The sequence below is a fragment of the Mauremys mutica genome, chromosome 5 (assembly GCF_020497125.1).
Source record: "Mauremys mutica isolate MM-2020 ecotype Southern chromosome 5, ASM2049712v1, whole genome shotgun sequence".
Lineage (NCBI taxonomy): Eukaryota > Metazoa > Chordata > Testudines > Geoemydidae > Mauremys > Mauremys mutica.
The window spans coordinates 13,578,358-13,594,683 of NC_059076.1; the positions used below are offsets into that span (position 1 = coordinate 13,578,358).

At 48.3% G+C, this 16,326-nt stretch overlaps 1 protein-coding gene across 4 annotated transcripts in view; it reads right to left on the minus strand.

Moving 5' to 3' along the window:
* The window catches only part of PRAG1 (PEAK1 related, kinase-activating pseudokinase 1), a 41,474-nt gene that overhangs the window by 2,643 nt on the left and 22,505 nt on the right, over window positions 1-16,326 (minus strand). For all 4 annotated transcript variants that reach the window (XM_045019280.1, XM_045019281.1, XM_045019279.1 and 1 more), the window contains 2 exons: window positions 13,647-13,804; window positions 5,228-5,892 (listed from right to left, as the gene is read on the minus strand). In XM_045019280.1, coding sequence (XP_044875215.1) covers window positions 5,228-5,892; window positions 13,647-13,804 — 823 coding nt within the window. The remainder of the gene's footprint in view (window positions 1-5,227; window positions 5,893-13,646; window positions 13,805-16,326) is intronic.

Consider the following 16,326-nt stretch of genomic DNA (forward strand, 5'->3'; position numbering starts at 1 on the left):
TCCTCAGCACACTCCGGAGGTATGGCAATATGTAGCATTATCCCCATTTCACAGACAGGGAAACAAAGGCTAAAAAGTTGATGACGCAGTGATGTCATGGGACCTGGGTACATACACACTTCTCCTCGGACATGCTTAAAACCCCGTTTTGTCTTGCAACAGAGGCAGGGCTTTAGCTATATTGAACCCGGGTCCTCAGATAGGATTGATTTTGTAGTGAACATGGGATCAGAGTGACCTGTCTAAAGACCACAGAGCGACTTGAGGCCAGTTTTTCAAAGGTTCTTATGTCCTAAAGATATAGACAGGTGCCACTCTCTGGCCATTGGTGTGCAAACCAGGATTAATCTCAGGAGTTCCTACCTTCCAGAGCTACAGTCAGAAATACATCTCTCCCCCATAAGCCCTAAAACTATTTTCACTGTTCCTTCTCCCACCACTTGTTTCATGTCTGCCTTGCACGTACTAGTGAAGCACTGAAATGGTGGCCAGAAAAGCCGGCGAAAGGCTCTGGTATTGGCACGATGGCGAATCTAAGCAGCTAGCAGCACAAAGGCAGCTCAAGTCAATGGCCCAGCTTCATGCCAATACTCGTGACAAAAAGAAAAATGAGCACTATAAAGAGAAAACAAACATCAGTGAAATGATTGGCAAAGTGAAGAACAAAAGAACCAACCTAAAATGAAAAGGGGAAGCATTATGTAGGTTCCTGGCCCACCACCCCGGTCAAAGTTCACATAAATCTACACTCAACTTATTTTTTTTTTAATTTTAAACTTTCCCATTGTGACAGCATGAATAACTGCAGAAAAATAGGTTTATCGTAGCAACATCCATTAGCTCCGCAACAATTACAGGCCTCTCAGCGTTTCCATTGTAAGCCCTTTTATGCAGGGATTTATTGAGACTTCAGCCACGTGAATTCGCTCTGGGTTGGAACTTAGCACAGGAGGTTTCAAACCCTGGAGCAAATTTCTCTCTCTTGTAAAATGGGGGCAAACCTGGACACAACGACATCAGTTTTGTCATCTAAGTTACAATGAGGGCAAACATAACGAAGGAGGACTTAGAGGGCTCAGGTTCTTTCGTGCTCCTGGCAAAATACTTTAAAACTCAAATTCTGCAGGGCATTAACTCTAGTGACCGAGTACTGTGGGGAAGAGCTATTTAAAAATCGATTGTTTTCTCTCTCTTTTCTAAGCAGAAAGGGTCTGACGTGCCTGCCCATTTAGGCTGTTAAAGGATGGTTTCAAGGAAACTAGCCCATGGATATATTCTAAATTAACGCACGACCCTATAGAGCTTTAGCATCAAAGAGCTACAAAGGAAGGACAGGACAGGAGCCGGAGAAGGGACGTGCCGCTGCTTTCAGGAGCCACTTGAGGTAAGCGCTGCCTAGAGCCTGCACCCCTGAGCCCCCCCCCCCCCCGTGCCCCAACCCCCTGCCCCAGCCCTGATCCCCCTCCCGCCCTCCGAACCCCTCAGTCCCAGCCCGGAGCACCCAAATAGACCCCAAACTCCTCATCCCCAGCCCCACCCCAGCCAGAGCCCTCCCCCAGCCCGGAGCCTCCCCTTGCACCCTGAACGCCTCATTTCTGGCCCCACCCCAGAGCCCGCATCCCCAACCAGAGCCCTCACCCCCTCCTGCACCCCAACCCCAAATGCGTGAGCATTCATGGCCCGCCATACAATTGCTATACTCAGATGTGGCCTCGGGCCAAAAAGTTTGCCCACCCCTAATAACTCTGTTATAAGTAGCATACAGAAAATTGATACGGGCATTTCTTTTTTTATTGCAAGCACCGGCCTATCTGCTCAGGGTCTATACAACAACTTTTCCTACATGGCACTGCAATCCAGGCACATTTTGCACAGACACCCAAGACTAGGTGCCAATCCTGTCACCTTTACTCCCACTGGAAGGGGAGGTAGGACTGCTTACTAGAGTGAATGGAGGCAGCAAAATCACGCCTCAATTTGGAGTGTTAGGGTTTCTCCTGTGTCAATCATGCCAGTTGTGCTTCAACAGATCACAGCAGGGCCATCCCTAGCTATTTTGGTTCCCTACTCTCCCCCCCGACATGGCTGTGTGGGGCCCCAGGCCTCCATGGGGGAGAAGTGTGTGTGTGTGTGGGGGGGGGGGGCCTGGCGCCAGGTCTCCATGTGGGGTGAGGTGGGGGGGTGGCTAGCCCCAGGCCTCTGTGGGGGTCGGGAGGGAGGGGGGACTGGCCACTTCCTGCGGGAAGTGGAGTGACCCAGCCCCAGCCTGCTCTGCTCCCCTAGCTCCCAGGCTTGGGGGGAGGGGGAAACGGCCCCCCAGCACTTGCGGCAACGCGGCTGGGAGCCAGGGGAGCAGAGCAGGCTGGGGCCTGGTCGTTCTACTGACCGGTGAGTGCAGGCCCGACCTTCTGGAGTCCTCAGGGGGCCCAGAGGAAGAGCCAGAGCAGGGGCTGGAGCATGTGGTGCCCCAAATTTCCTGGTGCCCTGCACAGCTGCGTACTTTGCGTATGGGTAAGGATGGCCCTGGAGCACAGAACTGTGTCAGAGACACGGTGAGCACGACATGAAAGCTCGAGATAAGATCCTGTCTCTGGATTCGCACCGGGTGCCTGCACAAAGGCCTAAGCCAAGGCAGGGAGCATATTTTGGCTTGATTTCCCAGCAGTCAGTGTGACCCCAGATGAGTGTGTGCACACGAGTGCTCGCACGTGCGCGTGTGCGCTATAATTTATGCCAAGAGCTCAGCGCAAAGTTTTGGCTCTGACTGCTCGGCAGACACTTGGCTCCGCTAAACCTTTCAAACTGTCTAGCTTGTCCAGGTCTAATTTTAACTGCAGGTCAGTAGCCTCTTTCCTGTTTGAAACCCTTTGCAATACTACAATAGGCCTGGGAAGGAACCAGCCAGCGGCTAAGCCTCCCAATTACTGTCGATCAGTCATATTCTAATAATGAAAACGAAAGGACTCTGGAAAATTGCTGAGACACACTTTGCACCTCTCTCTGTCTGCTCTGGCTCAATCACAGCACCGTACTGTCTGCCAGGCTCGCAGAATAAATGCACATTCGAGATGGGGACACAAGTACAGGCCTGTTACGTAAGACAAAGAGTTGTTTCCTTCTTTTACAACAACTCCCCCCATGCTAAGCACACACTGGGACTAAGAAGCAAGTCAGATTGTACAAACAACAGAAAAGTCTAAATTCTTAGTAAATCAGCCCAGGGTGACCCCACTCTGTGCTATGCACCGAAAAGGGCTATTCCAATTCGCTGGACAGACTTTCCTTTAGGGGTAAAGGAACAAATGAACCTGGACTTAGGCACGGTACAGTAAAACCTGCACGTTTCCACTGTAAGCGTTGATCCAGGGGTATTCTGACCAGCATTCAGTCTATAACTATATTCTGCCTACTTAAAATCCTCCGCTTAAATTAGGTGATGAACGTTTGATTTGTTTGGAATGTTAATTGCAAATGTATCTTGGCCCTTTTCAACTAAAACGTCCTTGGAGGGGTTTTCAGTCTGGGTAACTCTCCAGTGTGACACGTTTTTGGTCTGAGCATTGTTTTCCCTTTTAAAAATAACGGTAGCAGAACAGTGTGTCGCTGGCTCTGTGGTTACGCTCTAACCCTGTCAGGTCAAATTTTATGGCTGCTCGAGTGATCTTACACGTGTCGCGAGCTGGGGATTACTTTATATACTTCCTGAGACTCCCATTGGCAGCCACGAGCTTTGGACCAGTTCCTACATTATGGTACCTTCACTGTGCCTTGAACTCTGCAGGGCTGTGGGCATGAGGGCAGGGAGCATCAAAGAAGCCTAAGGGAGTTGGACACCTTATGTTCCTTTGAAAATCCCAGCCTAGCAGACCAGTAGAAGGACTATTACCCAGAGCTCAGCAAGCTTGCGACAGGCAGAGGCCCTCAGGATCTGGGCTCCCTTTCTGCAGGCCTTAGAGACTGTGCAGCAGGGGCCAAATATCAAGATTATACAAGGAGAAAATTCAGCCCCCCTCCCCCAATACTTGAGTGCTTTGGGATGTGTGGGCCGCATCAGGCCACATCTGTCTCGGATTAAGAAAGCCGAACTTTCTAGTCTAAAATCTCTCTCTCAAACAGGCACACTAGGATATGTGAAAAGAGACCGGCCAGTTTTTATGTTACATGTGTAAACTTTTTATTTAGATGGTAAGTAAAGATCCCTCTATCAATTCCTGTGGCTCATAAGGTCTTAATACAGATGGTGCTGAGATAACATATGGACTCAAAGGGGTCTCGGACAGACGCCGTCAGCCAGAAAGGAAACAGCCTGTCTTTTATGTGACTTTAATCAGCTTGTGTATGTTGGAGGCAGACAGGCCTAGCACAGAGTGAAAACTGATCCTCATCACTATGCAATGAAGAGAAAATATTCTGCTAATTGAAGACCAAACTACTGCTACTAGTTCATTTTCAAGTCCCTACCAACGAATGTGTCACTGGCCTTTGGTACAACCACATGAAGCATGATTTCTCTGATTTGAGCTTAGCAAGGGAGATCATGTTGGTGATTTACGAAGGCATTACTTAAACACTACACCCATTTGTGGAGTATCACCCTGGTTAACTTTGAGACAGACAAAGCCAACAATTTATAAAACTTGACACTATAGTCTGATGGCAATTTACCAAGGTTTTACCATCTATTCTAAAGTCCAGGCTTCGCTTACATCCAGAAATAGCCTCAGCATTCTAAACAGACAGCATGCTCTAGAGGACAAGCATGGAGAGGAAAATTCAGAAACTCCTGCATTCCAACCTAGCTCTGCTACTGACTTCCTCTGTGGCTGTGGATTGCCTCAGTTCCCCCAGATATAAAATGGGTATATTATCACCTACCTCCCAAGGGTGCTACGGTTGTAAAGAACTTGCAAGTGGGAAGTATTATTAGTGAACAGCAATGGAACTCTCTGAGGAACACTCCGTTATGCTATAGCTGTCCAGAAACGGATACAGCAATGAACCCTCCTGGAATTGCATATTGGAAGGATTACTGTCTGGAAGTTAAAGCTATTGGCTTATACAGCTCTGCTTCACATGATGTCGAGGCCTGGAATAATTTCCCAGAAATGGACGTCAATGGACCAGCACCCAATTTAGTCCACAGTGTCCAGGGGGTATATTCCTGTTCACTACCACGTAAGTGATCAGAGAGACAGCAAAAAAGCCAACGCCAATAAAGTAAACGTACCTTCACTGCATAGGTGCTGGAAGGGTCCTTCGAGCAGGTGGCACAGTAATAGATGGCATCCCCAGAAACACAGCAGGGCTTGTTGCATGCCAGCTTAAAAAGAGACCAGTTGTTTTCATTGAAATGCAGTTCATTTTTCTGATCATGCATAAAACAGTCTTCGCATTTCGCAACGAGGCGGCGCAAGGATTCTGCATAAAGCCCCCTTAATTTGGCATACACCCCCTCCTTGCTGTCAATATTGCTGAGCAGATTGTGGAGCTGAAGGCTGGAGACTGAGGAAACCTGGCTGGACACGCTGAGCTGAGAGGATGAAAATGGTGGCAGGTTTCTGTTCTGGAGGCAGGCGCTACTGCTCTTGTTCGAAGTCGGACCCCAATGGCCATTTCCTTTGCAGGCGTTTTCCAGAGATTCGGAGGAGGAGAATGCGTGGTGGTTGCTTCCCACATGAGAGGAGTAGCTGAACGGGGATTCCCTTCGGACACAGACGTTGCTTTCGGAGTGACTGATGTTCAGTCTGGGGCTGGTGGGATTCGCTGTTCTACCCAGAGAGGCTTGGCCCCAGAAAAAGCCATCAGGAGATGAAACTGCTCGGCTTACTGTTTTCTTCTGTGGCAGAGGGGGTGGCTGCAGAGGTGCGCCCTGAGACCTGTCCTCATTGGAGCCTGCGGGGAAAGGAACAGAAGAAAAGATTGGCTTTTCAGTGCAAAAGAGAGAGTGGCTGTGGTCAGATGGTTGCCTAGAAGACACAACTACAACAACTGGCTTTATGAACCAGTGCCCCCAGCTTGTCGCTTATTAGCATGGATGCTCCTGCTGTAAAACAGGAGATCTGCTGTACGGTAAGTAGCCAGCGCGGAGGCTCAGTACATTAGCAGCTCCAAATAGGGAGGTTCCTAAGAGACCAGGAAAGGTGGCTGTACAGGGAGCTTTGTACCAGAGCCAAGAGCCATCGCCAGGGGGCGCAGGCTACCCTCGTGGAGTGATGATCAGTTCAGCGTGGCGCACGTGGGCTCAGACTGTTCCTCTGAGTGGCAGTGGCAGGGCTGGCCTGAGCGAGGCCTGATGTGGCCAGCTCTTTGCAGCATGTCACCAGGGTTACAAGCTTCGGCCTGAGCCTCTACTCTGGTTGGTACAGGCAGCCCCCTGCTCCACTCACTTCAACGGAGCTCTGAACAGACATGGGTGGCTTTCTGCACACAGCAGGGCTGTGGTCCACATACGCACCCCGACGCATGCCAGGGGCAAGCAGGAGAGGAGAGGTGGGTCCACGGCTCTCACCCATCTTACATGGTCCATGGAGCCAGCTCAGACTGTTGTGGGCAGCTCTGGGACCGATTATGCCTTCCTTGTAGGAGGGAGTAACTGAATGGGCGGGCTGGGAAACATGCACAGGCCATGTGGTTTACAGAGAGCCAAAGGAAACACACCATCCCCGTCTCCCCACAGCCTTCCCAAAGGCAATATACTGCTATAACCACATATCCGGCTCCTCCCGCCAATCTGCAAAAGCATGCAGTCACCTCCACCGGCACCAAGTAAGGAGAAATTCCCCATGGCGTTCTGTCCCCAGCAAGCATCAGGGGCTCACGTGCTTCTCAGCTATGAACAAACATGAGGCAAAGTTTGGCCCATTGTTGTCAAAAGACCTTGATAGCACACGTGGTATTGCAATGGAGAGTACAGAGGTGTAACTGAGACAATTTAGCATGTGTTTCTCTATATAGTGTGAGATACTGCGCCACAGGGAGCAGCCTTTTACAGCAGCATTTGTGTTTTACAGTGGGACAGTGTATTGCACCCGCCAGCAATATACTGTTCATATAGAAATATTTAATATACGACGGCCCAGGAGCCACAGCTCAAAACTCCAGTTTTAAATGTGAAATCTCAATTGCTGGAGCAAAATGCCCTCCCAAGTACCTAGACTGGTTACCCCTTTTCAAATCTAGCTGTGTTGCAAGCCGGCTAGTTAAATCAGAATTACATGCCTTGTGGAGACCGCTTCTCAGATTTCTTGAATGTCAGGTTAAAACAGCCCCAAGCATCATTTGCATGGGTCACTATATACTGTCATTAGAAACCCCAGAGAAAAACACAGGGCTGCAGCAGGCTCAGTTGATGTATTTTCCCCCTTATCTGCATCCCCCCCGCAAGAAATGGGAAGCAAAGATTGCTGTCAGGAAGGGGTTAATAATTTAATTGATCTGAAACAGTATTTTCTCTCTGCGTTACAGGCATCTGTTCCCCTATGATGTCCCAAAGAGAGTCCCAGCTCATACCCCATTGTCTCTGCATGGAGAAAACCTTCCATGTGCAGCTCTCCTTCCCTTTGCCTGCAAAGGGGGCTCTGCTGCGTATGCAGCAGCATTTCTTGCTCCTTAGTCAGGGGTCTAAGCTGGGGGAAGGGGGTGGAGACAGGACGGGTTGGAGGAGGAGTGGGCTGGCTGGAACCATGCAAGCTCCCCGCTGCCCCCGGGAAGTTACTGAGGATAATGCAGCCTGAAGCTTTATCATCTTTCCCAAAGGGCTCTTCCCCCCACCACAGGGAGGCCCTGGTAGCATGGCACCACCTGAGCTGCACTGCTACAGACCCTGGGGTGGGCAGTGAGCCCGGTGCAGACACACAGAACCTCCAAGCCTGGCTTCCTACAGGACCCAAGGGCCTTTCTACGGGAGGTGTTCATAGCCTCTTTCAGTGGGACCATATGGGGTGGAGGTAGTGATTATCCCTGCCTGAGACCCTTCCCATAGACTGTGTTGTGGTGGGCATAGGTGCTTTGGGAACTCTCCCTGGGGCACTAATGGTACATCTACACTGTGGAAAAAAACCCCAAACCCCACAGCACACCCTGCAGCAGTGAGACTCAAAGCCCAGGCTCTGGCCTGAGCAGGAACGTCTACACTCCTACATTTATCCCCACAGCAGGAGCCCCACGAGCCCGTTGGCTGACCCACGCTCTGAGACTCGCTGCCGTGGGGTTTTGTTTTGCAGTGTAGACGTACCTCAGGGGGTTTCTTAACCCACTGTGGTTACAATGAATCCTGATGTTTTTAAAACCTCAAGAAGTCCTACAAGATAGCTGGCTTTGAAACCCAGATGTGCACAATACGATTACACCCAAATCCAATACGTTAATTATTGCAAATCATGCATAATGGGATACCTACAGTGTAAGTGATTTTATCGGATTTAGTCGATGGTGTGTGAAAGGAAGAGGCTGATGTTCGACAGTAGTTTGAAGAAACACTGTGGCACTTTTCCCTGTGCTAGCTGCCAAGACAGTAGTAAAGCTGGTCGCTGGGAAATAGCTAACCTGTGAAGTCACTTGTGAGGAGTTCACAATGAAACACTGAAGGATACTTGTTCAGCAACCCCCATTCAAACAAAGCCGGTTTAGTTTTTACGCGACAGTAGCTCAGTAACTGAACAGGCTAGGCAAGGCAGAAGAAAGGAGAGCCTGACTCATGTTACCCACAGCTCTGCACTGTGGATTAGCATTGTCAGAGTAGCGCGAAAGAGGTGACACACTGAACTCCTCGGCAGGACAAGGTTCAAGTTTGGAGGGGAGGCACAGGATTCAGCCGACTCCACCCTGCTGCAAAGTCCTCCACTGACTCACTCAGCACAGTCTCAAACCTATTTGCTTTAAGAATGGAGTTCTGTTCACATGCCGCCGCTGAACCAGGTGCACGCACCAGATTGTGGATCTTGGCACGCGGCTCGTTTCAGTCAGCTGTACTTTATGAATGTTTTCCCATCTCATTAAAACTGGCCAGGAGTAAGGCTGCTCGTTTGTCATGGGGAAAAAAGGGAAAAAAGTGTTTTATCATAGCAAAAAAATGTACAAGTAATAATCATCGTTTAGAAAAGATGAAAAATTATGGCACAGGATATCTGAATATTAAAGTGTCGTGGGGAATTAGGAGAATATCTGTACTGACAATATAAATATTTTGAAATAATTTAAGACTAGGTTAAAAACTTCCTAAACCGCCTAGCCCTGTGTGTACACAGAGCCAGATCTGTGAAACCTCATGGCAGAGTTTTGCTCACTGTGAGCTGGGCAGCAGTAAAACCTGTTTCTTCTTTGAACCTGGTTCCAATGCTGACATTAACAGATCATTTGCAGATTATCAAAGTGAAACACTGGCCACCTATTCATTTCTAGAAACAGAAATTCATGCAACTGGTGACACAGGAGAGTGGTAATGAGATAGAGCACCTTTCACCTGTCAGTTGCTGATTCAGGTGCAGCTAGTGACAGGGTTGTTACCTTTGATAGACTTTCGGGGGCCTGTATGAAGTAAGTTTAGCAGTCCCAGTTGTCTACTTTGCAGGTGCATCCCCCACCATAAGTACTCACTGGTACTGGAAGGATCATTGCAGGCCTAGAGATGGTGCTGCTAGGTCCCAGGGAAGGCACATGGGGGAGGCAATGTGAACATTCATTGACAAGGCTGTAAATCCAGCAGCTTTCTGGATTCTCCGGATGGAGTACAAAGAGGCCAACACTTTTCCGGAGGAAAATCCATTTCTGTATTGATGATTTGAAAATGGCCAACCAACATGAGGCATGTGACCTACACTCACATGTGTATGGGAAGCCAAACTTCAGAAAGAGAAGGCGGCTTCCCGTTCGCTTCCTTTGTGAAATGCAGGAACAGGTTTCCCTACCAGGGAGCGTGTGTGTCACCAGCCACCCCCATCACTTCTTTAGGGCAGGAATCACCACCCTGCTGGCACCCTCCTCTCACTGGCGGTCTGGGCATTGTGAAGCAGGCTGATGGGCTACTGGCAGAGATCTAGGAAGGTAAGCACAGGGGCCTACCTGCATTATACGTACTTAGCTGTCTTGTTGCTGCAGAATTCACTGCAGAGCCCAAGCCTTCTAATACATTTGTGCTCCAGAGTTCAAGCTTGCATAAAAAAAAAAAAAGAGGGTCTGATTCATTGCCCTGCCTGACCACCGAGGAATACCCCCAGCTGGTGTACGCTGCAAGAATGACTACACAGCCTCTCTTGCAGCCCACAGCACAGGCGACATGGCCAGTGCATGAGGCATTATTCTGGGGAAGTTCTCTGGCCTGTGTTATACAGGATGTCAGACCAAATGGTCACAACAGGCCTGTCTGGCCTTGGAATCTATGCTGCCCTCCAGCTAATCTTGGTTACTAGAGGGTCTCATGGGTGCTGCTGCATCTGAATGTAGTTTAGATTACTATCATGGGTTATTAGTTATGTGGCAGTATTGCCTAGAAGCCCTGACCAGTGCTAGGTTCTGGAACAAGTCATGAAAAGATAGTCCCTGCCCCAGAGAGCTTACAATGTCAGTAGGGTAGAACAGGCCTGAGGCTGCTCTAAACTGAGCCAGGGGCTGGCTGGGAACCCAACTAGCCCAATAATCCGGGGAGCCAGAACCTGCTTAATGCCACCTTTGCCTCACCCTGTTGGGGCCTGCGTTGGACAAAGCTTGGCCGCACCCAGGAATCTGGCCCTAGGTTTCTTGCCCTTCTGATTGCAAATAAATCCTTCAAATAGAGTAAACCAATGCAGTTAGGTCTGCCTGAGTCTGCAGACAGCCTGAAATCAGAGTTCTGAGAGGTGTGACCTGCCCCATTCGCCATAAAGGGAGCTGGTAAACTTTGAAATTTGCATCATTAGCTTTCAATGTCCACATGGTTTCCTATTTCACTGTAAAGTATGTTAACATCCAAGTGACACACTGAGTCCACAACCACCAACTGCTTCTTAGACCTAATCCCACGTGCCATAAAGGTCCATCTGCGCACTGCCTAACCAGCAAAGTCTCCAGCGTTCCCTTGACTGCTTCCTTAATAGTCTTTAGTGCAAAATTCAACCACATACTGAAAATTCAACATGCAGAGGGAGTGTAAAATACATTAACTCTTCACTTAAAGTTGTACCGGTTAATGTTGTTTCGTGGTTACGTTGCTGATCAATTAGGGAACATGCTCGTTTAAAGTTGTGCAATGCTCCCTTCTAACGTCGTTTGGCAGCCGCCTGCTTTGTCCACTGCTTGCAGGAAGAGCAGCCCGTTGCAGCTCGCTGGTGGGGGCTTGGAACCAGGGTGGACCGGCAGCCCCTCTATCAGCTCCCCGCTCCCCTAAGTTCCCTGTGTGGCAGCCACCCAGCAGGCTACCAACTGCCGGCAGTTCAGCTGTGCCTCCCCCCACTGCCATGTGCTGCTCCTGCCCTCTGCCTTGGAGCTGCTCCCGGAGCCTCCTGCTTGCTGTGGGGGTGGGGGGGGTGTGAGGGAAGAGGGGGGCTAATGTCAGGGTGTTCCCCTTCCCCCTGCTCCTGCCTCTCACTTACCCCATTCCCATACAGCGGGGGGGGGGACCACAACAGGGCTCAGGATGGAGGGAACTTGTTGGCAACAGGAGCTGTCTCAACTTGCTGATCTACTTAAAAAAGGCAACGTACTCAGAGTGGTGTCAGCGTACTTAAAGGGGCAATGCGCATCTCTCTCTCTCTCTCTCACACAGTGTGTGTGTCTGTCTGCCCTGCTGTCTCCCCTCCCTCTATTTGTGCTGCCTTGTAGTGTGTGAGGCTATATTAACAACAATGTGTTAACCCTTGAGGGCTCAGCTGTTCTACTTCATCATTTAGCAGTAAGGCATTCCCTGGGAAATATCTCTCCTTCTGACTCCTCCACCTCAACCAAGCTTCACAATCATCATCGCTGTGTAGAGTATTAAATTGTGTGTTTAAAACTTATAGTGTGTGTGTGTGTGTGTGTGTGTGTGTGTGTGTGTGTGTACATATATATATATATATATATATGGAGATCATCTTTTGTCTGGTGAATAAAATTTCCCTGGAACCTACCCCCCACCCCTTATTTACATTAATTCTTATGGGGAAATTGGATTCGCTTAACATCGTTTCGCTTAAAGTCGCATTTTTCAGGAACATAACTACAACGGTAAGCGAGGAGTTCCTGTATCCAGTAAATGGCACAGAGTATCCTACACTGACTGGATTGTACACTTCAAAATGTTCTTTAATAAATACCTCATTCTTTTAATTTATCTGAAGCTAGGGCAGAGCCTCCAATTGATTGCACTGGACCACTGCGGAATGCATGGCTCTTGCCACTGAATTTTTGGTCAAGCGTGTCTGGAAATCAACTGGATCTTGATTATTCCTGCTCCGGCCAATGAGCCCTGCTCCTCATTTCTATTAGCCAAAAAATCATTCTCAAACATTTATTTTAAATTTCTTAAGAAAATTAAAATTCCTTGTGTCACTGGAGTGAACAAGGAAACCTCTTTCCCCTTCTGTTCACATCTGACAGCTATAGGTTGAGAAAGCACAAGTCTGACATGCAATAAGATTTTCTTTTCCTTTTATAATTTCCTGGCACTCTCCCCCTCTTAAATTCTGAGCTAGGACTGGGAAAATGTCATTTCCAGACAACTTGGTCTGAATTTTATCGCTATGAATTGTTGCTTCTGGAGAGGCAGAACTTCCATTACATGAAGATGGCGATTTGCAAAGGAAATAGTTGCTGGACTGTGTAATGTGTCAGTACATGTCTACGTTAAATATACTTAGGGAAAAAATGACTTGGTAGAATATCTAGTTTTCAAAGAAAATCCAAACTAATGAATCCCCCTCCCCCCCTTCAAGAAATACTTGTGCGCTCCATGCCATGCTAACCCCTTTCCCTCTCAGTACATTCGGTCTCCTTTAGTAGAGCTACAGGAGGTATTCTGTTACCCCGGCAACCCACTGAGGCAATCACATGTCAAAGATGAATGACCCTCTCTATCTTTGGGAGGAGGTGTGGGATTGACTGGTCTCGAGTCTAAGAAAAACAGCAGCAAGAATGATTTTGGCATTGGTCAAACAGATTATAAAAACTGTGCTGCTCTGAGAGAATCAGTAAGAGTTAGGAGAATTGGACAGCTCAGAGGCTGGTAACGGGACATCATCTTTCACCTGAGATGACCAGCTTCAAACCCAGCACTAGTCTCCTGTGCCAGAGCGTCATGGCTGCCTGGTGGGCCGGGACTGTGAAGACAGCAGGTGGCCTTCCTCCCAGACCATCACAAGCAGCTTGGTCATCCTTGCCAGCAGGCTCAGCAGAGAGGGCAGAGGCCAGATCCTGCTTGCATGGACATCAAGTGAAGCATTGCCATGGACTACAGTAGGAGCAGCATTGGGTCGCACACAGGTATGGAAGCTGAACTCCTCTCTAGAGCTGGTTCCTCCAGGTCAGGGCTGAGCTATACAGAGACTGGTGTAGGGGAAGCTCGTGCCGCCGATGTTGTACTTGTTCTATGGTCTGGATACTGCACAAACAAGGGATTTCAGCTTTCGGGCTGTGGAGAGCCCCTTCCATGGGCCCCCACACACATCCACACCCACACCGGAGCAAGTTTTAATTACCTCCATCACTGGCAGTCCTTGTGTCAGAGTTGAGGCTGTCTGTGGAGCCAGCCACGAAGCTGACGTGGATCCCTCGGAAAGGTGGGCCGAGGCTCTCTGCAGAGCCATTGCTAACCTTCTCCAGCTCAGAGCTACTCTTGTTCATTTTCAAAGCGTGCCTAGAAAGTTAAACAACAAAGGGAATCATTGCGTGTCTGGGGAAGACGCATCGCTGCACTGTTCGCTGACAAACATCAGCCCGGTTTGGTCTGACCTCTTGTTCCTGCAGTAAGACCAGGGAGGCAGGGTTGTCCTGTTCATTACTGTAGAAGCCATACTCAGGCACCTACACATGCACATTCCACATGTATTAGCTGCCCAATATAGAATGGACACACTTCCCCTGCGGTGGGGATCTCTCTTTGGTGAGGGTCTCTCCCGCATGAGCACACTGCCGGGGAGGAGGTCAAAGCTGGCCTGCAGGCACAAGGCCCTGGACCCAGTGGCTACACCTGGCGAACATGGGCCCTTGTGCATATTGGAAAAAAACAACAACTCGTTTTGTTATTGCCCTGGTGTGACGGAATGCAACCCCTGTGTTCACAGCCTACACACTACTGTAATAATCTTTGTGCAAAATCGGTCTTGTGAGGTATAATTTGAAAACTAATAATTCACTGGTCAATAATATGATGAAATGTATGTAGCAACATTCTAGGTAAAGTTATCAATTCCCCCTGAACGGTTGTTGGTAGCACATGTTCAAATCCATGCAGCCCTGCTTAGGCAGAACTGGTCAAGCAGGTCTTAAACAAAGGAATGTGTGTTTACCTCCATTTACATATATGGAATAAACAAGGTCCTTGAGCCAGCAAGGGGGAAACAAGGCAAATCTACATATTAGCAAACAGCAGCATGAAACCTCTTTCACCACCAAACTCCTTAGCTCCAACCTCACAGCGGGAATGAACTTTATCTAGGGGTAACCCGCAGGAAAAAGCATTTCCAAGCGTGACCGGACTATACAAGTGAGGGACAAAACCACCCCAAGTTCTCTCTCCCGATCCATCTCTCCCCTTTTCACCTAAGAAAACAAAAGAAACAGCAGTTGGACATTGGGAGGGGATCTTGACCTCAAACTTTGTCAGCAACATTACTGGGAATTTGCAAGAATTTCACCTTGAACCAAGTCTAGTTTAAGATTAGAAACCATCTTCTCTTGATTTCTCTTGTAACCATTTCTGATTGTAAAGCCTTATACTTGTACTCACTTAAAACCTGTCTCCTTGTAGTTAAATAAACTTGTTTTATTCTTTAATTAAAACGAACCTAGTGTCGTGAATTATTTGGGTAATTCCATTTAAGGTAGCAGGCTGTCCTATACTGATCCCCGCAGAGGGGCAAGGGACCCAGTATATCTGGATTGTCCAGGAGGAGGCTGGAACAGAACACACGATTTGGGCAGAAAATCCAGGACTGGGAATGTGTCCAGGTCTCCCTGTATGTAGTCACCAAAGGCTGCTGGAAGCCAGTGTGTGGTTGGTGACAACACCTCACTGCTCTGCATTGCATCCCGGAATGTCATGCTTGGCACAGCAAAATGGAAAGATTTACAGGCTCAGACCTGAGCCCACGGGTAGCTGCACACACATCAAGGCATAGGGGAGTTTGTTTTAAAAAAAATAAAAATAAAAATGAGTTGTATCAAAACCCACTCACTGTCAGTAAAATCTCTATCCCAGCCAACACTCTGACATGGCAAACCTTTCATTGTCAACACGGAGCTACAGGGAGCGCTTCCAGCTTCTCAGCTCTGGCCCAAGAAATGCACTGTGCCAGCAGGTCAGTGAAGGAAGTCAACACAGACATGAACCAACTCCAACACACAGAAACCAATGCACTGAACAACACCCTCGCTCTGGTCTGCTGCTCCTTTCACCAGCTAAAACCAAGTCTGGGCTCCGCGACCACATTGCATCACAGCTGACTAAGCCCTGGCAGTGTCTCCAAGGTGAGTGTCAGTCCACACTCAGAGTTCAAGTACTGGATGGACAGAGCAGATGGCAGGAGTCTGGACCTTAAACCCGACACTTGCCTTTCACAATGTTTTTGATGTGCAAGTCAAGAAATGATAATATCTAATGCATTTCATCTGGAGATCTCAAAGCACCTTACAAAGGAGGTGACTATCGTTAACCCCATTCTACAGACTGAGACACTGAGCTAAAACACTGTCTGTTCCTGATTCCATATTTCCATAACTGTGACTGGCTCTTGGGTCTGGCTCTGAAAGCAGCCACAGTACTGATACTACTTAGCAGGAAGTGGAGTCTTTTCACCTATTTTGAGACAAAGGAAATACTGCACAGAAAATGAAAGTATGAAAAAGATGAAGACTTAAAAAAAGTATTTTAAAGTAAGTTCCATTATTTTCTAGACAGAGTTTTATCTAGAAACATAGAAGCGGTGTTTACAGCATGTCAAAGTTATAGTTTAGATGAATAATTTATAGTAAGTCACAAACTATTATCTATTAACTTTTGTTTAAGATAAGCAACACCCAGGCCTTTTCCACATTTTTTTCCCTGGCAAATAATAACTTCCCTTGAAAGTTGGTCATTTTACAATGGTGCAAATGCATCCGGCTCTGTTACAGTTCATACTTTCTGACTGTATCCAGACACACTGGTGAAGAAGGTTA